Consider the following 27,049-nt stretch of genomic DNA (forward strand, 5'->3'; position numbering starts at 1 on the left):
ATTTATTCATCTCTATAAAGTGAATTTAATTTAAAAAACACAATCACCGACAAAGGAAGTTGATCAGTTTAAGATATAGTAGACATTCAAAGTAATTAGAGAAGACATCAATGGATTTTAAACTTGCAAGGAGGACCGGGAAAGCAGCCTTCAGATAAGAAAGTCCACCCCATTTTAAAGGCCCTCCACTAAACCTTTCTTTTTATTACATATCCTAGGTTACAAAACCAGATCCGCCTGAAAGGTTGCGGTAATCAAAGAAGAGCCAAATGATTGGCTGATAGCGACAATTATGTAATCGTCAAAACAGCAAACAACAATGCGTAGTTATATTTAGAAAAGGAAGTTTCAACTGTGTTTTCTGGTTTTTGAACGCACTATGAGTCAAGTGCAGAATGCAAATTAATCATACATGATAATAATTGTTTTTATTTCAAAGCACCTTTCAGGACACCTAAGTTTGCTGTCCACAGAATAAAAACAATGATATGAATAAAAACTGAATAAAAAAACATACAATAAATACAAGAAATTCAGTTTTCTTCCCAAAAAATAGAGTAGCTTAGTTTTTTTCAAGAACAGGCATAGTTATTTAATTCCTTGATTTTATTGTAAAACGGCTTCATATGAGAGGATATGTCTCCTTTTAAAAGAAAAATTAATTTTGTGTGCCATAATTGACTTGAGATTTATTTGTTTTTTTCATTTAAAGATGAGCACAGATAATGAGTGCAAAAGAACTCAATAATATATACAGCTTATTGTTTATTTTCCCTGGAGTTAGGTTCTGATTCTTAACAATTAAAAAATTTTCTAATCTACAAAGAAAAGACACCAAATAAAGGTAAAGTCGCTGGCTAGCACAGATAGACGATAGGTGGAGCTAGAGCTCCCGCCTACTCTCAATAAGTAGTCTTTCGAAAAATAATTTTACAGTCTATTTTTGTGATATAGTAATATTTTGAGACGTGATGTTTGAATTTTTGACATAATAAGCAATATTAAAATAATAAAAGGCTTGCAATAGTTCAGTTGATTTGTAATGAATCCAGAATGTGTGACATTTTTTTAACTGCATTACAGAAAATAAGGAACTTTATAACCATATTCACATTTTTTGACAATAATGTAACAGCAAAATTGCATATGCGTATATATATATATATATATATATATATATATATATATATATATATATATATATATATATATATATATATATATAATATTTATAAATTAATTCGGCACAATTATAATGAAATGTGCATACATGTGTAAGAACTCATTTTTTCCCTTTGAGCACTTGTCCCCTAACTGCCTTTTGCACTCCACCGATTAAAGAGCAGGAAATAATTACAATCCTTGGAAAGTACCAGGGCTCATATCACGCTTGAATGAAAATGTTATTTGTGTTAATTACATTTTTTTTGTACAAGCACAGTCACGGGGAATATTTAATATTATTACACATTTGCTGCTGTTAACAAGTGCCTGGACTCAATGAAGACCTCTTACCTTCCTTTTTCAGGCCAGTAATGGTGGTCAGAGTAGCGATTACTCCTCATCGCTTCCTTCCACCCCGGTCATTAGCCATAAAGAGATTGGCAGGTCGGCAAGGGGGGAGAAACCGGACAGCAGCACCCCTGGATCAGTCCGCAGCGCCACCCGTAGACGCACCGCACGATTTTCGGTAAATATCCGTTGGTAGGGGTTTGCGGATCGATCCAAATATCGAGATTATCGATTCGAAGCAAGTACTTGAATGGGATTGATTATTCTGAATTCCATACTTCACTCCTCCACCAGTTTCCTCAATGTGCAGCTTCTCTGTAGAAGTGCAGTCCTTCTCTCACCCAGCTCCCTTGTGTGTGACTGACAGGCACACTTTCAGTACCTCACCCTACCTGGCCTGCTGTTGCATCCTGCCTGCCAGGCAGAAGAGAGTGCCAAATCTATGTGTTCCATCCATCCATCCATTATCTGCACCGCTTATCCTCACTAGGGTTGCGGGGGTGCCGGAGCCCATTCCAGCTGTCTTCGGCCAGTGGGCAGGGGACACCCTAAACTGGTTGCCAGCCAGTCGCAGGGCCAAATCTATGTGTTAGAAGCTAAATGACAGAGGCAAGCAGCAAACGCAGTGTAGAGTGGACTTTTTTTTCCAACTATAGAAAAGTCAAGTCAGTCAAGTCATGTTTATTTATATTGCCATTTATCACAAGGAGTCTCAAAGGGCTGCACAGACCACAGATTATTGCAAATTACAGATTATTATCACACCATCCGCTGATCTAAAACCTACATAAGGGCAAGAGAAGGACGATGCCAGGTCTATTTAATGTGGTAAAGTGGTCGACTGTGGCAACAACACAAATTAAGATGAATATAAAAAAGACGCAATCCATAGAACAAAACCTGAACAGAAACTTAAAAATCCTCTGTAGAGCCAATGTGAGCTAATTGACACTTTTTTTGCATTAGAATAGAATATAATTTTATTTATTGTCATTGATATCAACATTGTATGCAGCGAGATTGAACATGGCACTCCAGGGTAAACATGTAATAAAGAGTTTAAAGAGAAAAATAAGATATGACTATCAGTTTATATAGGCAGAACTATTTACAAGGTTTTGCTTAAGAAACTGGCCTAAGTTATACATGTCCTTTAAACCTTATATTAATAGTGCAATGAAAGAATAGTGCATCATAACGGTGGTGCAATGAAAAGTAGTGCAATAACATTTAGCGGCAACAAAAAAATGTAGTAGCAACAAAAGTCACAAGTTAACTATTTTCACTATTTTGTGCATTTTTTACTAACTTAATTTTCAAAATTGTTCAATGGAAGGTATTTTAGTTCTTTAGTTGCCGTTTTCATACTGTAGTAGTATCTTGTCACATTGTTCCTTTTTTTTGGTTTGACTCTCTTGGCTTTTGTTCTGAAACAGTTGTCATAGAAATATTTCTATTTACTTTTTAATACTCTTAAGGTTCTCAATGTTGTTATTATCTGAATAATGAAGCATTTTTAGAGCCTAAATTCTGTGTGCCGTTTTATCGTCATTATGAACCAACTCAAAGGATGGAGGGTTAAATTACATAATGATCAAGAAATTTCCAAGCAAAAGTATCGGTATGGATCGATACCACCATTTATTTATTTGGCTCGGATCGATACAAAATTCCCAGTATGGCCCAATACATAATTAAATACAGAAGCTGAGTCACCCCCGACTGCCTAGGTTCTTTTTAATTGGCCTTTTCGGAGTGTGAACGGCGTAATCCCTTTGTTACTCCGAGGGTTCCCTTCAATTAGCCGTCTTTAGCAAGTTAAGTCTCATTTGCCAGCTGGTGTGAATATAATGTGCATTAGGTGTCGTTTCTGGGATTTATCAGCCATGCATGGTAGCTCACTTCTTTGCCAGTGCTATCTGGATTTAAAATTTCACTTTTCCCTTTTTTCCCCTGATGTGTTAGTTGTATTGATATTAGAAAAATGCAAAGGAGATTTCATAGGATACCGGTTCCTTATTACTTCACACTGCAGGATCATTGTTTTGAACATTACATCATTGCCATGATCGGCCTATCGTGTTGCTCTTCTTTGATACCCACATGTCTTTGGGCTTATGTGCTTTTTGTCGCCTTAAAGATTTTAAGTTTTTTCAATTGCTTTAGTACATCTCTCTGCTCAAACTTAAAATTCTCAAGACTACTTGTTCAATTCTCTCTCAACACTGCATCACTAATGCACATCCAAAAAGCAATTTCTCATTTCTTGAGCAAGTGGCAGATGGTTTTGTACATCCAGGGAAATGGTTTGGTACAATTCTCTGCTGTTTTCTATATTATCAACTCCATTTGTGATGGTGGTCACAATGGATTAGCAAGGGTTATCATTAAATCGTTTCACCACCCGCAGCATTTAGTCATTAGATCATTGCATAAGTTTTTACATGTAAAATGTAATTAGAATATATCGACAAATGTGTGATAATTTCTAATCATTTTTATTAGTTGTTTCTAATTGCTTTAGTACGTTTCTCAGATAAGACGTAAAATTCTCATTTCTCAAAATTAATCGAACAAGTAGAAAAACACCATGGATAACAGTAAATGTAAAATGTAAATGGTCTGCATTTATGTAGCGCTTTTCAAGTCAATGAAGACCTCCCAAAACGCTTTACAATGTGCTTTACACTTTTCCCTTTTACACACTCACATACCGATAGCACCGTCTGTTTTGTGCGAAATTCTTATTCTATCGCGCTCAAAATGAAATGTCGGTGTCAATGAACATGTCAGTGTTGTCAGAATGACAATTCATTGTTTCATTGTCTACAGACAGGACAGTCAAATCGGGTTCATCGTGTTTTCAATGTAACAGTTACTCTAGTGCAGGGGTAGGGAACCTATGGCTCGGGAGCCATATATGGCTTTTTTCATGAGTACATATGGCTCCGAAATAAAATGTAACTATTGCACATCTCTCTGTGGTGTTCCAAAGTCAAGTGATTTCATCCCGATTTTGGTCCATATAAAGCCTAAGCAACTTAATGCAGAAGTTCGATAAGAAACCATTTAAACTGATAAATAAAAACGCTAGCAAACGACTTTGATTGAGTGAGCAGTACAGGTGGGCGGATCCCTGCACACAGCGCAAGGCACTTCCTTCTCTCTCTCGCTCAGTGCAGTCTACACCGAAAATGAATATGACGATATGCTTATCGTTTGCATTAATTTGTGACATTTTTACAAAACAACTTTGCATGCACATTGTTTTGAAACCGTTATTAAGAACAAATTTAATGGAAAAAAAGTTGCCTCAACACTCTTAACTTAAGATGGAAGACAAATTGTAAATGGCATATTTACATTGATTTGGGACACAGGATTTGGCATTATTATCATTTCATACATTTGATTAAATCATCAAATGACACAAAGTGAAATAAAATGTGCTGAAGAATTAGCTTTTGTCTAGAGAGCGTGTTTGGCAGTTTTTTCAATTTTGTCTGAAAATATATGATGTTGCTCTCTCAATTTCTTTTTAAAACATTTTTTGCTTTTATGGCTCTTTGGGTCAAAAAGGTTCCTGACCCCTGTCATTTCAATAGTAGAAAAAGGGCCCTCCTCCACCCACGTGACATTGTCTTGCAATCCTATGTGGAAACAAATACAAAACACAACATATAAAATGTCATTGTTTAAAACACACATACAGTTTATTGTACGCAACATCATTGTAAAGAAAGATTAAAGTAACATAGTACCTGTTAGATTACATACCTGTTCTGTTGACGAAAAGAATGACACGGTTGATCTCCCAACAACTGGGTTGCACCCTTCTACCAGCTTCAGCCACTGTAAAGCCATGGTTGAGAACATGGTCTACAAGTATTGCTCTGATCTTATCGGAAAACCTGCCTCGTCTTCTGCCTTGCCTCCCACATCCTCCGCCACGCACCCTCACATCTCCTCCACCTCACTTTTTCACTGGCTGTTGATCACGTCAAATTGAGTTGTGACATGGATGAAAATGTGTGGCTCAACAGAGAGAAACACGAAGATTTGCAGAATGGGGGGATTTCAAGTGTGATCTGAGAAACTCGCGAAAGCAATTGATAAAACTAATATAAGAGTGGGTGTAGAGGAGGGTTTCAGAGCAGGGATGGAATTATCTTATCTAAAGGCTTCTCCCCCCAGTGCTCCTTGCATATTCAAAATTCATTCATGTCTTCTATCCTTATTTTAAGTGTCTACTAATGTTTAAACTTGACAGTATGAATATAGATCTCATAAACCATTCACCATTTCACTTTCAATTTTTGTGCAATTTTCTAACATCTATAACTACATAACAGCTCCCTTCTCTGTCAACAATAGCTAGATTTTAAAATGTAGGATTCCTTTTTTTGTATGAATCTAAGTCTTAATTACCATTTACAATTTCAGTTTTAGAGACATTTTCAAACCTCTCTAACTTCCCATCAGCCTTTATGTCGTCTTTAAGCGTGCCGTTAATCGCGAGATAGTGTATTTCATTGGTGCAGCTAACGCAACTTTATGGCGCTAGCAGAAGGTTACACTGCTCGCGCGTCGTTAGCTGCGAGACAGACTGTTTGATTGCAGCAGAGCAGATGGTCATGATTCGCTGCAGAGATGCCAACAGACAGGGAATGAAAATTGACATGCACGCGTGGACTCCACAGAAGCAAAGCTTTATCTTTCGGTTAGTTTTCCCGAGGTGGAAAAAACAAGATAGAAATTTGTTGTGGTCTGGGTATTTTATGACTCATAAAGATCTTCTCTTTGTTTCTAAAATTTTAGTGGGGATTCATCTGGTGTTATTACCTCTTTACAGTCAGGGTTTGTACTGTTGCTTGAAATCCTTTGACATGTTTGAATTATAATGTTATGTTTTCAACATCAGGAAAATGCTTGAATTTTGTTTGAAGTGCTTAAAAATGCTTGGAATTATTTCCATTGCCACGTTTCCTGGCATTCTGACTCGACAGACCATGCTTTTAAATAAGAAAAGATTGAAAAAAAGTATGTAAAAATGACGCCGATGTTGATTCCAGTCCTTATTATCGAGTTGTCATGTGAAAAGTTATTGCCCCCCACTGTCGCGTCCAAGAGGACAGGTTTATCAGACAATTCATGGGAATTCCGTCCTTTTTTTTAAAAACAGCTCTTTCGGCTAAGTGAGAAGAGCTCCTCAAATTGTTTTATTTTCATATTATCAATAATAATAAAACATCATGCACCAAATGCTTTAGTATTTGGTCATTTCATAGGTTTTGCAGGGGATCCTTGTAAACACATGAAATTTAAATTGAAATATTCTCAGCTCTATAAAAAAGTGTGTAAAAAAAGACAATTTTAAGATTTAAGTTCCAACCACAACACAAATTTCCTGAAAACGCGAAATAAAAAGTGTAAATTATAAATATAGCAGAAGTAAATTGAAGGAGACCGCGATTGACGTGGATGGATAGTGTTATGAGTGCACTGCAGGAAACAGATCGATAAAATTCCAACTCGGGTCCAGAACCTTGCTGGTTGGCACAGCCCAACGCACAGCCCAACAAAAACACCATCGTAAAAAGTTGTGGTTATATTCTTCTGTCGCCATTATTAATGCTTGTTGTAATTCAACTGCTCTCTGCTGGGGTGCATATGCTCTTTTCCAAGTTCGTAAAAGAGTGTGACGTATTTAATCTATGCATGCATTTTTTAAGCAGAATGACAGAATTCATGTCAGTTCATAGCAGTCGAGAATAAAAAAAAAAATCGTAGATCACCGATGGAAACGCCTTGAAAAAGCACAAAGTATGTGATAGCAACAAGAAAGTGACTTTATTTAGTCATCAAAGTCAACAGCAAAAAAAAAAAAAAGTTATTTTGATCGGTGCTAAATTTCTTTCTTTGAAGATACTGGAAAATTTGAAAAATTGGCCTTGAAAGTGCTCGAATTTAGCCATGAAACATGTGAACGGACCCTGTGAAATGTCCTGTATTATTAATGAGCAATTAATGTTAATGATCTAACTCGGCCCTCAAAGGTCTATCAAACAGTTATTTGAAGAGTAATTGTTTTGAAATCTGTCAATATCAAATGTATCATTGCACTCATGAAAAAAACATTGGGGGTAATAATAGGGTTCAAGGAATTTGGGGAAAAAAAAACTCACATGACAGCGACAATATGGTTTAATTAACCTCTTGTCAACCTTTTTACTCCTTTTAAGGACCATCTTTGTACTTTTCTATACAGCTAACATGGAAATGTGAATAAAAACAAAATTATATTTTTTCTACTGTTGAGATCATTCTCGGGGCAGCACGGCGGGGCAGTGGTTAGCGCGTGTGCGCCACAGTTCTAAGATCTTGGGAGCCTCATGTGTGGGTTCAAATCCAGCTACCGGACTTACTGTGCGGAGTTTGTATGTTCTCCCCGTGCTTGCGTGGGCTTTCCTCCGGGCACACCGGTTTCCTCCCACATTCCAAAGACATGCATTTCAGGTGGATTGGCCGGTCCAAATTGTCCCTAGGTGTGAATGAGCAAGCGAGTTGTCTGTCCCTGTGTGCCCTGCGATTGGCTGGAAACCAGTTCAGAGTGTCCCCAGCCAACTGCCCGATGATTGCTGGGATGGGCTCCAGCACCCCCGCGACCCTACTGAGGATAAGCGGTGCAGCTAATGAGATGAGATGAGGTAATGAGATCAATCTCGGAAAAGCCTTAACATTTACAGTTAAATAAATAACATTTTGGGGATTTTTTTCTGGACTTTATAATAACACAGTGGCGGGTCATTTTGACACGAAAACAAAGAGATTCTTTGTGTTTTGTGCTTAACACCGCTTAACCAATTAAATTGCTCCGGGTGCATGGCCGGTGTTTTTGGGTGTTTACAGTTTATTCTGCAGGTTTTCATCATAAAGTGTCTGAAAAGTGAACAGATTGTTTAATGAGCTTTCATATAAAGGTTTCCTTAGAGACTTACAGGGCCAGTTGGTTTAACGCCTTGAGTGTAGACTGGAGTTAAAACTTTGGCCTATATATATTGGACCAAACACTTGACATATGTATTATTTCAGCTTCTAATAAACATTGGAAGTTATTTTATAGATCATTGAGACTGTTGTTTTATTTCTGAGCCAGATGTACTCATAAAAAGGCCATATCTGGTTTGCGAGCCATACGTTCTCCACTCCTGCATTATTACATGCACGGATAGAGCAAAAAAATAACAATATAAAAAGATCTGATGTATGGCAATAATTAAATATATAGTTTTTAATTCACACAAAACATTCATGCCATTGTAGTTTTGACACTAGCATTAATTCAATTTCTTGAATCCTTCACTGAACATGTACTTTCTCCCTGAGCACGTAGTTTCAGCATGAAAACCCTTGAAAGCACGTTTTGTCCCTTTGCATGTACTTCAGGGTCGACGAGGCAGCGACTCAGCCAGACGAAGTACAGACTGCAAAGGAGATGTGGGGAGCGGCCGCTTCATTCCCATCAAGCAGGTAAGACAAAGATGCAGAAAACAAATCCCAGTGAACTTCAACAGAGGGCATCACAGCAAGATTCCCTTTCGCATGTCATGCGAGGACACCTGTCATTGTGTGAATTAACGCATCGTGGGTGTTTTTGGCTGCTGTCAGCCATCACCCTGCCAAACACACAAGATAATAACGGTGTGATTTCCTTTTTTCTCAATGACCTCTATCAGGGGTTCTTGCTCAAGCGCAGCGGGAGCTCGCTCAACAAAGAGTGGAAGAAGAAATACGTCACCCTCTCTAGTGACGGCATCCTTTCGTACCACTCCAACGTCAATGTGAGTGTGTTTCTGCCTTTGTGCATTCATCTGGCTATCGAGGACCAACATTACCCAGATTAAAGGGAATTTAATGAAGAGTTTATTATACAGTGGAACCTCGGTTCTCGACCGTAATCCGTTCCAGAACCCTGTTCGAAAACAGATTTGTTCGATCACCGAAATCATTTTTCCCATTAAAAATAATGTAAATCGTTTTAATCCGTTCCAAAACCCTGAATGTTTACCTTGAATGTTTAACGTAAACATAAAGCCCACCCAGGCTAATTGTACCTTCGCGTTATCGTAATCTTCAGTACGAAAGATTACGCTAACATGAACGTGTAAAAATAAAAAAATCAGGTCGTTTACAAGTCATTTAGCACCCGGGTCTCCACAACGAGTGGTGAGCGGTTCATTGGAAAGGGGGCTGCGTTCCAACACCCTGAATGTTGGGCTCCGTTTCAACACCCTGAATGTTTACCTTGAATTTTTAACGTAAACATGAAGCTAACCCAGGCTAATCATACTTTCGCGTTATCGCAATCTTCCGTACGAAAGATTACGTTAACATGAACGTGTAAAAAATAAAATAAAGAAAGAAAAGAATTATGCATAGGATTTCTTACCTTTGTGGTGGTCAGCAGAAGGCGCAGGTGGACGGTGGGGAGAGGATCAGACACTCGCACACCTCCTTCATATTTTGCTATTATTTCTTTCTTAAATGCAATAGTTTTACGCGCTACTTTTCCTTTTTCACCTGTAGCAACTTTGCTGCTGCACTGACTTTCTTCGGAGGCATAATTAGGGGCTAAAACACTTCGTGCACCTATTTTAAAAGCAAAAGCAAAACGAAGCACGTCCGCACGCGATAACAGTTGGTCACGAAAAGAGCGATCTACACCCGCACGCCGCTCAGCACTCACGCATTACCGGCGTTCAAACTTCGATTTTTTGACCGAACAGCAAAGCAAGAATTTCTCGAAATTTTGGGTCGGACTCTGTCTGATTTGTTCAAACTGAGAGGCGTTCGAAAACCGAGGTTCCACTGTTAATGAAACAAGAATATACAGGTATGTATGTTCACAAGAAAATCAATCTAAAATTACATTTATACAGTAAATATATTCATAAACAGATGTAAAAACATTGATCAAAGAAAATGGAAAGACAGACAGACGTAGATGGAGAGAGAAAAAGAGAGAAAGAAAAAGCGAGAGGGAAAGGGTGAGGGAGAGATAGAAAATGAAATGAAGTTAGAAAGAGAGAAGGGAAGAAAGCATTAGAATGAGAAAGAAAGAAAATAACAAAGAGAGAAAGAAATAAAAAAGGGTGAGAAAAAGAAGGAAGGACAGAGAGAGAGTGAGAGAAACAAAGAAAGAGCTATAAAAGGAAAGAAAGAAAGAAAGAAGGGAAATGAAAGAGACAGGAGAAAGAGAGAAAGAAAGCAATAAAGAAAAAAAGAAAAAAAGATTGGGTGAGAGAGCGAGAGAAATAAAGATAGAGAGAGAAATAAAGAAAGCGAGAGATTGAGAAATGAAAAGAGCGAGACAGAGAGAAAGGTATAGAAAGAAAGAGGGACCGACAGAGAAAAGGAGAGAGATGATGAGAGAAGGGAATAGTAATAGAGAGAGAGAGGGAAAGGTGTAGAAAGAAAGAGCAAGAGAAAGAAAGAGAGATTGAGAAATAAAGAGAGAGAAAAGCTATAGAAAGAACGAGCAAGAGAGAAAAGGAGAGAGCGAGAGAATAAGCAAGAAGTAACCAAGAAAAAAAAAGAACAAAAGAGAAAGGATTCTTATCCAGTCCTATTCATTAAAAATAAATACAGTGTATCTTAAAACTGGTACAGTTTATTCATTCACATCATTATTATAAAAACATACTACAAGAAAAACAAAAAAGAAAAGAAAAACAGAAAACCGTATTAAAAAAACAAAAATGAATACAAAAATTAAAGTACAAAAATAAATCTTATTCAATCTCATTGCTTACATTTTGTTTTGCCTTTTTCAATGAGCCTATTTATTCCTGTAGGCATGCATTTGTAGATGTTTATTTTTTTCCATTACATCATCAATGTATGCACTTCTATCTGGGTTTATTTGTTATTTTTTCCAATTATTTCTTTTCAATTTTGAGTCCTTTATACCAGTCAACTGGTCCTAGATTTTAATATAGGTTGCTTTAATTGTCAGGACTACATGTTGAATACCCCTGGAAAAGAAATGGACCTGCTGCGAGTGACAGTGAAGGTGCCAGGAAAACGTCCGCCGCGTGCTGTCCCGACTGGAGGCCCTCAAGTTGGCCTCAACGGGAGACTCAAAGATGGGCAGGGACCCGAAGGTGTCAGTCTGGGTGAGTTCAAAGATCCATTATCTTAAATCAAATTACGGTTTGAAAGGCTGTAGGCATGAGGGACAACATAACTGCAGAACCTGTAGTCTAAAACATCTGCTCTATGTCAGTGTTTCCAACAAGTGTGTTTGTCTAGTGTACCGCATGAAATTTGATTTTTGCAAAAAAAACATGCCCTCTTAGCTCTTTTCTAGTGTTTAGCTGAGTATCTGTAACATTCATCCATGTCAGTAGGTGGCATCAGACTACTATTGTTTTTTTTAAAAAATATACATATACATATATACAGTAATCCCTCGGTTTTTGCGGTTAATGGGGACCAAGACCACCCGCGAAAACTGAAAATCCGCGAAGTAGCGGCGCCCCTTCAAAAATGCTTAAAAAAACGTATACAGGTATACAATATACCCCCCCTGCATACAGTACACAATATAGAATACGGGTAGAGAGAGAGAGAGTAAAATTCATGTTATAACAACAACAAAAAACTGTAAAATATGTTGTATGTACATTGATTAGGACTGCGGCGAAACCACTACGAACCATTCAGTGTGATTGTATTAACCGCTCTCAACCACATGCAGCAATCGCAGTTTATTTCGCTTGTTAACACTACCGGATACATATTGAAAATAAAAACAGTGAAAATATGATATTTGATGAGTGTTTGTGAAGCGTTTTGGGAAACAACATTTAAAAAAATGGTCCGTGTTTATTTTAATGAAAGTGAAAGAACTACATTCTGACAATAACAACATACTTTAGCTAACGGCATCGAACGGCTTTTACAACAAATACACGAAACCACACACAATTAGCCGTGTTTAGGTAGTACAAACAACCGCTCGCTTTTGGTATAATAAAGTCAAACTTGAGATGAAATGTGACAGAAGAGAATATACTTACGTCGCGTCGCCGAGTTCCTTCCTTGATAAACTGAGCGCCACATAAGAAGGGGGTGAGGTGGGAGGAGTTGAAGGAGGGGGGGGGGGGGGGTGAGCGAAGCGGCAATGACTAAGCATTGTGTTAGGGCCTCCCCCTCCCCTTCACAATAAGAGTGTCCACACCGTGTCCTCAGTTGACATAAGCTCGCGCTAAACGGCGTCAAGTCAATAAATGCTTTTATTGAGAAGGTAAGATATATATTTTAGACCCGCGAAGCTCTGAACCCGCAAAAGTGGACCCGCGAAATAGCGAGGTTCCACTATATATATATATATATATACATATATATATATACATATAAATATATATATATATATATATATGCTCATAAGATAAAGCTGTTTGATGGGCCAGTGTACAATATTTGAACACTAGATGTCACTGTATTTTGCAGTTCAACCGAAAACAAGTGCGACAACGGACAAAATTCACCCTCTCTCTATTTTTTTGCCAAGCCTTTCGCAAGGTTTTGGGTTTTCAGGTACCTGTAGCAGCAAGATGGCTGACTATCATAAGGTGAAAATTTGTGTTTCTGAACTGGTGGGTGGGGACCCAAAAGTGGGTCGTGGACCCTTTTCAATGTGCCTTTGCTTTGGCAAAATAATGCTAAGAAGAACAATAAAGGTCAATTTCACTCCAACAGGAGATGGCAATGATGGCCTGTTCGATATCTTCTTCCTGTTTGAGTGGGACCACATCTCATTTTTTTGTGATTTTTTTTGGTTTTATTTCCTTTATCAGCTTAAAATAAAGGGTAAAAAAAAAAGTCAGTGATAATAAAAAGGAAAAACAGTGACAACAACGATCGAGTCAAAGAATAAAACAATTGCAAAATACAGGATGACGTTTTTCTTATCATTTGCTGTCACCATGACTCCGCAGGTTACAGGTTATTAATTTCAGTGAAATATTTTTGCTGTAGTCTGCCATTGAAACACTGCTCGAAGATAGGTAACTGGTTTAAAAATGTTTTTTTTCATGTGTCATGTCTCAAAATGACCCGCCACTGTGTTGTTATAAAAAATATATTTTTATTAACTACACAATTATAGATGTTTAGATACATGCTTTTTTTACAGTTTTAAATCTTTTTAGAATGTGGCATTTTAAAGCGGTTTTAGAGAGTCGTTAAAATGCGAAGTAGGCTTATATAAGAGTATATAAGGTACTTGAAGCTGAATATATTCTACTATCCCTTCTTCAAACTGCACAAGCCTTTTACTGGATACATTTTAGAACTGGATTTTTTTTTCTGGATTTGGGTCGCAGCTTGTCATTAAGGTGGAATGGAGGGTCCCATTCCTGTCAACCTGTACGTTTTTGCCGTACAAAGTATGTTTATTATGCATTTCAAGACGCGTACGACGTACAAGAAAATCTGTATGGAAAAACGCAAATTTGTCAAATATGGGTACCATCCAGTATACACCGACTATCACGAAACGGCAAATCAATCAAGTCAAACAAGTTCGCCGCGGTAGCCTCTATCCCGGTATCGGGTTTTTTTCCGTTGCAAACGAAGCGAGCGTTTGATGCTACTGTGCGCATGCGTTTGCCTCCCGGGGATTTACCATTATGCATCATTCAACATCGGATTTCATGTGGTAGTTGTTTAGTGAAACGAAGTCCGTCTCTTTTTAGAGAACCGGCTTTTTCGGTTCAACTCATTAAAGAGAGCCGACTCTCAAACGGCTCACTTGCTTTGATGCATTGCGGTATATTACAAATTATTATATCGTATAAAGAAGTTAAGGAAGTATAAAAGGAGAAAATGAAAAAAGACAGGTTTGTGGTTATCCCTTTAATCAGTAAATCACCAATGATAATTTAATGCAGAAAATGAATTAATAATTTGAATAAGAAAATGTATTATTCTACTTAATTATTTTTGCATGTATTTTTCCTTCTACAGTGAACGTCTAATATACTTAATTTTGTAACTTTTTTTATGATAAACCTCATTCATGTCGAGCAACTCAGTATCTCACAACAAAATGTTCATTGACAGTATATATGATATAACGAAACACATGTACAATATAACATGTTAAACTACATAAATAAAAACGTTTGAAAAAAAAATATTGTGTAAGATTATTTTGTATTTTGTCAGGGAAAATACGACATTTTGTAAGGGCTTGGAGCCATGGAGGTTGACAGGTATCAGGTCCTGAAGTCAGACCAGTTGAGAACTATTGCTTAAAATCATAAAGCCGACATGATAACCGTTTGATGACATTCCTGTCTTTTCATCACACCAGATTTTATGGTAATTAGCGTTGTAGCTTCATGCATGACCTTGCTAACAAACAAACAAATGCCTGTGAAAAATCGCTAGCTGCCCAATTAACTATAGCAAACAAGCAGGCGCTAACATCAAACGGGGGGACGGGCAGAATCGAGCCGTATTTGTTCAACTGTTGGGAATTCCAGCCCTTTTATACATAGTCGATGCCGCTGCAGTTGCACACAAAGAGAATCTATAATTTGCTTCTTTTTTTTTTCTGTTTGTCGTAGTTCCCGTCAGTGCAAGCAGCCTCCTGCAAGTGGATGACATGGAGGGACTCGGGGCGCCTCTCTTCCTGAGAAGTAACCGAGGCGTGCAGCGATGTTCTTCAAACGTCTCCAACCACGCTCACAGTGTCGGTGAGGGAAAGCAATGACAACTTTAGAAGTATAGTAACATGCGATTATTGAGTAGGGGTGGGCGGATCGATCCAAATATTGATATTATCAATACTAAGCAAGTACTCGGATCGATACTATTGTCCCGTGATTGATATTTTTCTCGTCCAACAATATAATCTAAGTGCTGCTCATATATGTAGATGGCTCAGCCATTCTCACCCACCCAGCGCTCTCAGCCTCTAGGGGGGGACAATACTGTGATTTTTAGCATCGATCCTATCTATCTATCCATCTATCTACCTTGGTCATATCCCTCAAGAGGGGTGACCGACAGCAAGACACACACATACAATAACAAAAAAAAAAAAAACAAAAAAAAAAAAACCCCATACAAAATTTTTGGGACCATGGCCAACCCAATTGCCCAAACACCCAAACAAGTTAGGCACCTCGGCACCCAAGTCGGTCATGCTTTCATCCCTCCAGATGAAACAGGACACCAGAAAGCGGCCATGTCACTCGGGTCAGGGTGACACAACACACACTTTTGTTCAACAGCAGGGCCCGACAGCTTTCACTGGTTTACCCCTGCCGCATCATACGGGTGCCCAGCCCATCCTTAAGAACGCGTCCACAATCCCACTATCCTTTCACAACACCTCTCCACTCCTTTCTATCACCAACAAGAGCTCTAGCTTCCATTATATTTAGACCTCTTTCCTGCAGTGCACTCATAACACTATCCATCCACGTCAATTGCGGCCTTCCTCTTGGTCTCCTTCCATTGACTTCTGCTCTGTAGAGCCTCTTCAACATTCGCTCCTCATCCATCCTCTCCATGTGTCCAGACCAACCGAGTACTCTCTTATCAACACGCTTGCTCAGTTCCACGATTACTCCAGTTCTGTCTCTCACAATTTAATTTCTCAGTCCATCCAATCTTGTCACTCCTAACATAGTCTTCAAACATTTCATCTCAAAAACATTCAACTACCTTCTTAAATCTGCGTTCAGGCTCCAAGTCTCTGCACCATACAACACAGTCGGCACAATCACACTCTCATACAGTCCCCTCTTAACATCCATACTCATACTCTTGTTGTTCATCACTCCCCTCAGAGCACCCAAAAGTATCGATCCAATACAAGTAAATACATTTGGTAGGATCAATCTATTGATCCGATGCTTTTTGCTTGGAAATGTCATGATCATTAAAAAATTGAACCCTCCCCGTTGAATTAGTTTATATTTATGATAAACACAACACAAATATTTTGGGTGCTAATAATTTCTCAATTCTTATTAAATAATCACATTTCTAATGTTAACAGTATAAAAAAAAATAGATTTTTTTTTTACAACTGTTTCAGATCCTAAGCCAAGAGAGTCAAATAAAAACAATTCTAACAATGCCAACATGAATATACCATTCCACAATATTTCAAATAAAGTCAGAAAGTGAAAATAGTGTAAACAATACAATCTGAACTTTTATCAGTATAAAAAACAAAGTACTTCTGCTACAACAACTGTTACAGAGCAAATCAGCAATGTAACGGACAAGCCATTTTGACTTGTGCCATAATGACAATGGATATACAGGTTTTTGTTAAAGAATAGTAGCATGTTGGCATTTATGGTTGCAGCTCATTGCTCTCTGTGCGGTAAACTTTTTCCATCGTTTGCTACGGTAGCGGACCCTTTTACCACACAAATTACACTTGTCATTGTTCACACAATGCTCCGCTCCACGTTTGTCTATCTCACATTTAGCTTCAGATAAGTATGCATGCCTAGATTTTGCCCTCTTTTCATAGCAAGAAAGATGCAGCAGCAGGCCAGGTAGTGAGAGGTGCAAAAAGTGTGTCAGTTACACAAGCAGGCACAAACTTAAGAGTGGCCAAGGGCGTTGAGTTAGCGAGAAGGACTGCTTTCTATTCTATAGCTTATGAATGACCTTGACGATATCCGTGTATTAATTGTTATTGCAACATCCATTGCAGCCTCATGTCAGGTCCCTACTCAAGGTTTCTTCATTTTCCTCATGTTGATGTTTTTGAGTTTTTCCTTGCCCCCGTGTAGGTTTTAGGTCAGGGGATGGTGTAATAACAGTCAGTGGTTTGCAATAGTATGTGGTCTGTGCAGCCCTTGGAGACTCCTCGTGATTAAGGGCTATACAAATAAACATGACTTGACTTATGGAATAAAAAAGTATTAATTTTAGTGGCTTAAGTTTTTGTGCTTTGTTTATTGTAATTCTAACCTAACTCAAGGAGGAAGGATTCTATTATTTAATGACCATGACGCTTCGAAGCAATCATATCCATCGATAATAACGCGTATTAACCTGGATTGGATGGAGACCGAAATTCCCAGTATCTCCCAGCCATATTATTCAGTGTTTGCGGTTGTTTCTGCAGACTCCGCCGTAGAGGGCGTGTCCAGCTCCTCGTCCACCAAAGATGTCGGCTCCACATCTCCCGTTGAGGACCGGAAGAAACATCGTAGGAAGAAGAGCATGAACCAGAAAGGGGATGCCACTATCGGGCAAGCTGAAGGTGAAATATTAAAACTATTTCGGCCAGGGATGTCAAACTCACTTTGGCTCCAGGGCCAGATCCAGGCTTTTTGTTTTACGGCTGGATCAGTGAAAGAATGTCAACATCAAATTAGATTTGTTTTTCTTATTATGCTTTAGTAATCAGTTTACATTCACATCATACTGTACACTACATATCATCATCAGGGATGACAAAGAAGCTTTTCTAGACACATTTATTCTTAAACAATGGGGAATAATATGTTCATCTTTGGGATTGAATGTGACAACTGTTAAAATAAACAGTTGGGTAAATGCAGTTTTACACCTGAATCAACACACCACACTATACGAACCCAACACTGCCCTCTAGGAGTTGTAGATAGTATTTGGGTTGCATTTATTTAAAGAAATCGTCATGTTTGATTCAAATGACCTCGAGACTTGCTCCTTTTTTGACATACTCAGAACATTATGATGGGCTGGATTTAATCATCCAATGGGCCTAATCCTGTCCACGGGCCATATGTTTGACAATACGAGTACAGGCGCTGCCCTGCTTACGAACAATCGTTCGTAAGTTGAATTTGTTAGTAAGTTGCTTCAGTGCTAAATTTTGTATTTTTAAGGTTGATATAAGTATGTTTAAGGCTTGTATAAGTAATATGTATTGTTTTGTACTAAAAAATAAACACATAAAAAATTAATTTGCTCTTTAAAGATAAATAAAGTTAAGTTTAACTTTCTTTTTAAAGATGAGCTTCAACAGTAAGGCTACATCCTCCTCCGTGGTAAAAATGGCCGACAAAAAGTGATCCAACTTTTCTCAACCGCATCAAGCTTTCTTATTCCACTTCCATTTCAAAAGGAATAGCTCGCCTCTTCTTTACACTTTACACCAACCATACTGAATGGATGCACGAGACATTAAACAACAAAAATGTCTTAGAGGGCTTGGGATACAGTATAGTATGTTTACACACAAACTAAGAAGAGGAAGACTGATTTCTTCTTTGGGGTGGATGCCGGATGAGCTCTCACAGCGCCACACGGCGGTAGTGGCGGAAAGAAGCACTACAGCACTGTCCTGTATTCGGAAAAAGGTGCACACAATACAAAATCTAACTTACAGCAATGTCTGGATATTTTTTGACATCCCAAAAAACATATTTGTATCTACCGTTTTACGTAAGTCGCATAGTCGTAAGTAGGGGAGCGTCTGTAATATTGATTGTAATATTGATTTTTCTCTCTTTCCAGCCAAGCGCAAAATGTGGAAACTGAAGAGCTTTGGTAGCCTGAGAAACGTAAGCAAAACAGGTAATCTATGAACAAATATACACATTACACATTGACATGCACACATGGCATGCACTTTTTGGGGTAGTGCTCAGAGGGGATAAAAACACTGAACTTATGCATACATTTCCTTAAAGGGACGGTGTGCATTATTTGACCACATTTGGCTGTAATCTGTAGTGCAACCGAAAACGAGTGCCAAAAGCATAAGGATGAATGCAAACTACGGGGACTCAAAGCGACCAAACCAACCGATTTTTAATAAAAAAATTCAAATTTCACATGGCTTTTTTTTGTTTTTGGGCCTACCCAAAAATGCAAAAAAAAAAAAGCAAATTTATTATTTAAGTGTTTAAAAAAATGCATGTTTATTTGTTTTTGGGATTATTATTTATATCATTTTTTAATGAATGAAGTTGTGGCATTTTACCACTAGGAGGTGCTAAGCAACACACACTGTCCCTTTAATAAAATGTAATTTTAATATTGAAACCAACATTTCTTGCACACACTAAATACAATCTGATTTTTAGTTACAACATTTATGTAATCCCGTTTTGTTTATGTACAATTACAATGATACAAAAGTTGGAGATTTACCATGTTTTGTCCAACAATTTTCATTGAAAATAGGGAATACATATGACATGTATTTTTTATTTTATTCAAACCAGAAACAAACCAAAAAATGTAGACATTTAGCAAAATAACTATAGTACTAAATATACAGTATTGTATTGCTGACTAACAAATTCTGAACCAAGCACAAAATATCCCAGACTGAATAAAGACAAAGGCATTTTGGAAAGATGTTCAGCTTATAGCATAGCAGCATGTTAATGTTCCTGTGATGCAAACCAATAACAGACCAGTATTATATATGACGTCGACCAATAGCAGAAGACGTAACTCGAGATACGCACAAACATCATACAGTTTGAATTTTATATAATAATAATAATAATAATAACGGCTAATGAGATGAGATGATAATAATTTCCTTTGTATTGTCATTCTTTGTAAGAACGAAATGTCGATACACCTGACCCGTTGTAGCGAGCCGATGCAGCCGCAGCCAACAGAGGGCGCCGCCATTTTACCAATGGTATAAGTCTTAGGTATGACTCGGCCGAGGCGCGAACCAGCGACCTCCCAGTCTCAAAGCGGGCGCCCTACCATCTAGGCTACTGAGCTGGTATGCTTTCGGGAACAGAAACTATTTTGTTGTTGAGGTTTTGTAGTGGTTAAATGCCGTATAGAGGGACCAAAACCTTTTACTCCACAATATAAAGCGAAAACTGTGTAAAGTGGGGTCGCCAATTCTTTGGGTGGTCATTTGTATTTGGTTGGTTGAGTAGTTTGTTTGGCTCCCTTACAACTAGGGTTGTAGGGGCACCATTTTCTGTTGTGTGTCTTGGGCAAGTACAGCCTGGTGGTACTCATCCCTCTCCAGGCCATCTGTATATACTATAATCAAATCGGATTTACCTTATTTGGAAAGCACTTTTCAGGCAATAAATTGCCACTCAAAGCGCTGTATAAAAATATTCATTGAACATTATTAGAACAGATATTAAAATCCCCTCCTGTATCTCCACCCAACAACCTGAAACACCTTATACAAAGACACAATGGTAAAAAATTCAATAGAAACAAAATAAATGATAATGGAAATAAAACATGATTATGGCGAGGAAAAGGAACCTGGGGCAGGCTTATCCACACTGACAGTGATAGCGGCATGTGGCCTCAGGATTTTCAGCTATTAAACCATACCCTACCATTGTAACAACCCTCCGACATGAGGAAACATGTGTTACAGTTTAAGGTTATAAGGTAAACAAATCAAACGAAATAAAATGATCAATTCCACTGTAATAGCAGTGGATGAGTTAAAAGTCAGGACTCTTGCAAATATCTCTAACAAATTTACAGTCTCCTGTACCAAATACGGTAACCCGAAATTGTCTCTTGTGTTTTGTGAAACAGATGAAGAAAACAACGACTTCCTTGTTGTGTCGAGTTCTGGACAAACTTGGCATTTCGAAGCCCAATGCGTGGAGGAAAGGGATTCTTGGGTGCAGGCTATTGAAAGTCAGATCTTGGCTAGCCTGCAGCTGTGTGAAAGCAGTAAGAACAAGGTCAGCCACACCCATTCATGCAATTTCTGACTTAACCCCTTAACAATCCTGTAAAATTCGCCTAAAATCTCAGTCCAAGGCGTACCCAAAGTAAATTTGATGTTGTTTTTGAACCGTTTAGAGAGTATGGACAGTTTGGGTCTCTTTTGAAAGGTAACACACTGAAGTTTTGTTCCAAACTAAAACACTAATTGCTGCGAGTGCTACTAACATTGAGTAATCTGAGTAAGAACACACAGAAATAGAAGGTTTTTATTCTCGCCTGAATTTATTTTTGCAATCGAATGCCCGCATAAAGAGTGTAGCACGTGCATTTTAAGGGGAAAGACAGCTGGGACAATAGTATGAAGCTCTACCTGGTCCCTTGTCAAATTTGATCACAATCTGAAAAACCAAACATTGTATTTTACACATGCGTTAAAGCCTTTCCAAAAGTTGCCATTTGAATACGACCAGTTTACAGCTCTAAAACCTCTGCAACCGTGTATTTTACTTTGGCCAATTTGTAGGCGTTGGGAAAGAGTTGAAAATGTTTGACTTCTCTTTCCAGAAGTCAATCATTAATTGTACACACTTGCGCGTGATAGTCGCACATGAAAAATTGGATCCCGAGTTACATTACGAACGTTTATTTTCGTCTCTGATTCAAATACACATCGTGAAAATGCATAAACTTACATTAGGAATTTATTTGTCTAACCAATGTGTCAACCTTTAAACGTGTCTCTACTGGTTAGAGGTAAGATCTTGGGCCCTGGTCTGAACCCGACTCGATCAGTTTAACTCAAAATCACTAAATCCAAATAAATTTTCCTCCTTGGTATTGGAGTAAAAGACGCGTGGCTTCTTCCCTCCCCATCCCTCACGTCAGATGTCATTTCTGCTTCTTGTTGATAGCTTAAAAGCTTTACAAACTTTCTTTCTGCTTTTTGGGCAAATATTTTACTGTTTGCAGCTTGTAATCTGCATAATTTGATTTTCTTTTCAATGCAATTTTGTTTGGTTTCATTTTCGTTCGCTGCACGTCGCTGAGATGCGCACTTTGGCGCCCAACTATTCGTTTGGGCGGCCCAAGTAAACCCCAAGCTGCGTAGCTAAGCCGAAACGCCCTGTTTGGTACGCACCGCCGGAGTAAAGCTTCGTGTTTACTTTGGCGGCAAATGAAAGCTTCAGGTTTATTTCGGGCTCGTTCATCAAATCAAGTTAATCCGTCGGGTTTAGGCGGGTTCGGGTTTATATACCCGCGAATCGAGTCGGGTCTGGCTGAATTTTTTTAGGCCCGTTCTTACCTCTACTACTTGCTAAAGATTTTGAAATCGAAATAGGTAGAAGGGTTTATTTCAATACAGGCCCTCAGACGTTATCACAGGCTAAGGATTGCAAAAAAAGCTTGCAATTGGTCGAGAGTGTCAATCAATGTTTGAGGCCATTTTGGAAGTCGTATGATGACTCTGTTTCTTTTGTAGAAGGAATTATGGGACAAAATAAAATTATTTTAACAAAGATTACCAAGGATGCAGGAATGCTTTTAGGCAGATTTTTTTTTTTTAATCTGTCATGAAATGAAATAAAATGATCTGCATTTATAAAGCGCTTTTCAAGTCAATGACTTCCCAAAGCGCTTTACATTGTGCTTCACATTTCCCAATAGCGGCCGTGATCTGTGCAGCCATGTAAGGCGCTAACCTGCTTATTGGGGGTAATTGGGGGTTCAATGTCTTACCCAAGGACACTTCGACATGTAACACGGACAAGACGGGATTCGAACTGGGATCCCTCAATCCTAAGACGATCGCTCTACCTCCTGAGCTACTGCCGCCGGCAATATTGTGTGTTTTGGAGTAAATATTTTACATGGTTGGATTTACTTGATTGTCGTGAATGTACAAGACCATGTCTGTGAACAATTGTTTCACGAGCGTAGTACAATGGCCCTTTTTTGGTGAGTTATACCGGCTTCATAGTTTTTGGGTATCTTGTTTCAGACTGATGGTGACGTTTCTGCGATTAGTATATTTTTGATTTTGAATGAAATGAAATGATCTGCATTTATATAGCGCTTTTCAAGAAATGAAGACTTCCCAAAGCGCTTATCATATCTTGAAAAGAGTTTAAGCTTTCCAATGATATGTGGCATGACTTATTTCAGTTACTAATGCCATTGTGAAGACACGTTTTTATTTCTCAACAATCTGACGGTGAACGTTAAAGGGTTCAATACCACTTTTTTTGTTCAAAGCAGTCGAAAAAAAAAAACAGTAATACATCTTATCCGTGATGCACGACCTGACAACACGGCTCTGATGGCTTTTGTCAAAGAGATAATGGCAGTTTAATTGATGTCGCGGCGCCTGAGCACTTCATCTCCAGCGTGTCGTGATTTCGGGCCGGCTCGATATTTTTTGCGTTCATATCCGCACTGCAGCAAGGACACATTCTCGGATGAGTGCTTAAAAATGTAATTTGCTCTGATAGTACAAGTGGATGCGATTATGCAGTACTTTTTCAGAAAAACGTGCCAAAGACGCGTTCTCAAGTCATTCACATTTTTTTATTCACAAGGAGGGGTCACAGAGTCCTGCCAATACTAACAAATGGAAGGGGTGGCCCATTTAAGTTTTTCGATCAGGGGTGGACTAACTACAGCAGCAAGGCAAATAAGGCCCGAGAAATATTTTTAATCCGGCCCGCTGGACCAAAAGTTTAAAAATGTTTTACTAATGAAAAAATACCATATTTATTTGTGTATTATGGCATTGTTTTACCGTATTTGTGCAATGACTGATCGGTTAGACAAATAATATTGCTGACCTCAATCGGAAACCATTTGATGCAACAGGAATGGAACCCGGGTCACAGGGTGGACGCGCTGAAACCTAACCATTTCATCACCAGTGATAGATAGATAGATAGATAGATAGATACTTTATTCATCCCCGTAGGGAAATTCACACCTCCAGCAGTCTACCCTGTTGTTTATTAACAGATGAACATGATGCCCTAGGGGTGCTTGTAGCGAAGTGGATGACGTCACGCCAGTCCAAAAATTCCACATCCCTGCGGCAGATGGAAAACTTTTCTTTGTGAAAATCCAGGGATACACCACCTCGTGTTAGCAAGTCCGCTTCCTCTCCGATTCTCCATGGCTTTCGTGTCTCTGTTTAGCGGCGTGGAAGCCGGATTGCTCCGGGTAGCTCCGGGTGGCTACACGTTAGCGTCCGGAATGCTAAACGTGAGCCACGTTTCCGCAAAACACAGCAACTGCGCTCCCTGTGCGCTTCGATGTTTTCCACCAGCACTCGATGATCTTATTTGGTCGTGAGTTCGCATTTACCATGATTACGGATGGTACCGAAGACTTATAATGCCGCTAGCCGCTTCGCTAGCTCCGGCTTTTCCTCCACGATAGGCCCCTTCATCACGCCGGCACGAGAAATCTTCAGGGCAAGGAGTTGAAATTCCTTGAATTCACGCATTTCTTGTGCGTTAAAACCCATGTCCATAGGATAGAATTAATCCATAGTGTAATTGTCAAAACGGGAAGAAAAAACACCGAAGATAGGAGCAGACAATAAAACAATAGGGCAGCTGCTGGAAAAGGCAGCCGCTCGTAGCAGCGCCGCTTTTATATACATGACATTCAAAAGAGCATTAGATTAGATCCTATTATCACATTATTTTTGTTCATGGGAACAAAGAAGAATGTTGGGGAATGGAGAAAACAAAGTCGCACTGAAAGATATAAATAAACGCAAAAAATCACGACTAGGGAAACAACTCTTTTGTGTATCTGACGATTAATCAAACTTAAATATTTTAATCCTGGTCGCACATATTCAACAATGCTTAGTTTGAGCTAAGAGGAAGTTAACAAAATGTTATATCGATTTATTTTTTTGTTATTGAAAAATAAGGGTGAGCATTATACGCAAATAAACATGGTAGTTCTTTTGGTGCCACGCTTGTCCCCAATGTCCCTTTGTGTCCCCCGTCCATCATTTTTTTTCACAAAGTATTAGTATGTACAACACAAACATTTCTGAATTTGCATTATTTTTCTCATGCATTGATTTCATTCATCAAGAGATTTATCAAATACCATACCAAAAAAAAAAACACTTTTGAATCTGGAATTTTTTCAACGCACCCTTCTGCCGTCAATCAAACTAAAGTAGGCGGGGCTACAGGACGGACATAACCAATGTCCAGGAAAAATAATCGATCTAAGGGATCTTAAGCCATCCCCACCCCTTTTGACTGACCGGCAGCAAGAGTCATTCTTTTTCAAATAGCATCCTAAAGTAATAAATATAATAAAATGCTTACAAAACACTAGTATACATTGTTAAAAAAATGTTTGTTTTAAATAAAACCGTGCACATTTCATGAAAAGACTTGAAACGTATGATGTTCTTAAATTGAAACAATATGTAATGTTTAACGACGTTAACTTTATATTTAATATAATTTAAAGAATATAAAGTAAAAAAAAACACGCTTTTTCAAACTAATTCTACGAATTTGCCTGATATCCAACAAAATGTTTTTTATTTAAAAAGTAATTTTATTGACTGTACTTTGGCATTCTCGGGCTTCCTTTCTTTAACAGTTTTATGATGTTCTTAAATTTAAAAAAAATTGAAATATTTGACCATGATAACATTTTAGTAATAGACCTTAATGAATAGCAAGTTTTTTAAAAAACAAATAGACATATTACATAATTGCCCCTTGTTTAATCAAAAAAACAATTTCAAAGGGTTGTTTTTATTTATTCCATTTTGGCAATCTTGGGCCTCCATACTATGACAGTTTTAGTATAGTATTGTTAAATCAAAGGGTCACCAACATGGCTCTCGTGGGCACCAAGCAGCCCCCTAAGGACTCCTTAGTAGCCCGCAGACTGGTTTTGAAAATAGCTCACCATTAATTGGTGATTGGTCATTGCTATTGTCTAGGAAATTTGATCTCTAACTGTAAAAATGGTTTAGTGGTTGATTGTGCCTATTTTAACCCCACTTTGAATAATAACCTGGTAGTAACATAACAAATATAGTAAAGACAAAGTAATATATTGGGATTTCTTTTAGAAATGCATATAAACTGGTAGCCCTGTATGCTAATCAGTAACAGCTCACAGGTTCTAAAAAGTTGGTAACTCTTGGTTTAACCATTCCAATGCAAAGTTCTTGTAATTTTATTAGCGTTTTGAAACAATTAATCATTTACAATATTCAAGGTTAGACTACAGTTACAGTCACTGCATGATAGTAAAAAAAGTCCAATTTTATGTTTTTCGCAGGACCGCAAGAACAGCCAAAGCGAAGCCGTTGCTCTGCAGGCGATCCGCAACGCAAAAGGGAACAACTTCTGCGTCGACTGCGACGCTCCCAGTAAGTGTCTCTTTAAAAACCTTTTTCATTCGTCACTCATCTTTTATCTCCTCATTACATTCATTTAAAGATGAAGAACGCTCAACATAGCAATAGAACAAAGTCGCTCATTAGTCAGCGAGCGATTTCTCATGTTCATGATCACAGGGTAGAGGAAAGAATCCCAGAATGAGACAGAAATCAGCGATGAAAATCTGGATGACAAGCTAAAAATAAAAGAACAAACAAAAGGGGAAAAAAAACCTACTTTGATGTCATGTTGACTGTTCCACTGAATGAAAAGTGGGTCACTGAAATGTGGGAGGAAGAGGACTTTTCTCCATAAGGAATTTTTGGTAAGATTTTGGGGAGGGAACCAATATGAAAAATGAAAAGATGAAATCATATATTATACTGTATAGCGGTATATTAAAAAAG

The 27,049-nt window shown here is 38.3% G+C and overlaps 1 protein-coding gene across 1 annotated transcript in view; it reads left to right on the forward strand.

Moving 5' to 3' along the window:
• Positions 1-27,049, forward strand: part of LOC148364506 (arf-GAP with GTPase, ANK repeat and PH domain-containing protein 1-like) — a 57,064-nt gene that overhangs the window by 19,566 nt on the left and 10,449 nt on the right. The window contains exons 9-17 of the mRNA XM_088338611.1: positions 1,529-1,690; positions 8,959-9,042; positions 9,249-9,353; positions 11,528-11,687; positions 15,150-15,278; positions 17,681-17,818; positions 19,060-19,119; positions 21,088-21,239; positions 26,542-26,632. Of these exons, the coding sequence (XP_088194737.1) occupies positions 1,529-1,690; positions 8,959-9,042; positions 9,249-9,353; positions 11,528-11,687; positions 15,150-15,278; positions 17,681-17,818; positions 19,060-19,119; positions 21,088-21,239; positions 26,542-26,632 (1,081 nt within the window). The remainder of the gene's footprint in view (positions 1-1,528; positions 1,691-8,958; positions 9,043-9,248; positions 9,354-11,527; positions 11,688-15,149; positions 15,279-17,680; positions 17,819-19,059; positions 19,120-21,087; positions 21,240-26,541; positions 26,633-27,049) is intronic.

This window comes from Urocampus carinirostris, chromosome 6, assembly GCF_059441175.1.
Source record: "Urocampus carinirostris isolate Australia breed hairy pipefish chromosome 6, RoL_Ucar_1.0, whole genome shotgun sequence".
NCBI classification, from domain to species: domain Eukaryota; kingdom Metazoa; phylum Chordata; class Actinopteri; order Syngnathiformes; family Syngnathidae; genus Urocampus; species Urocampus carinirostris.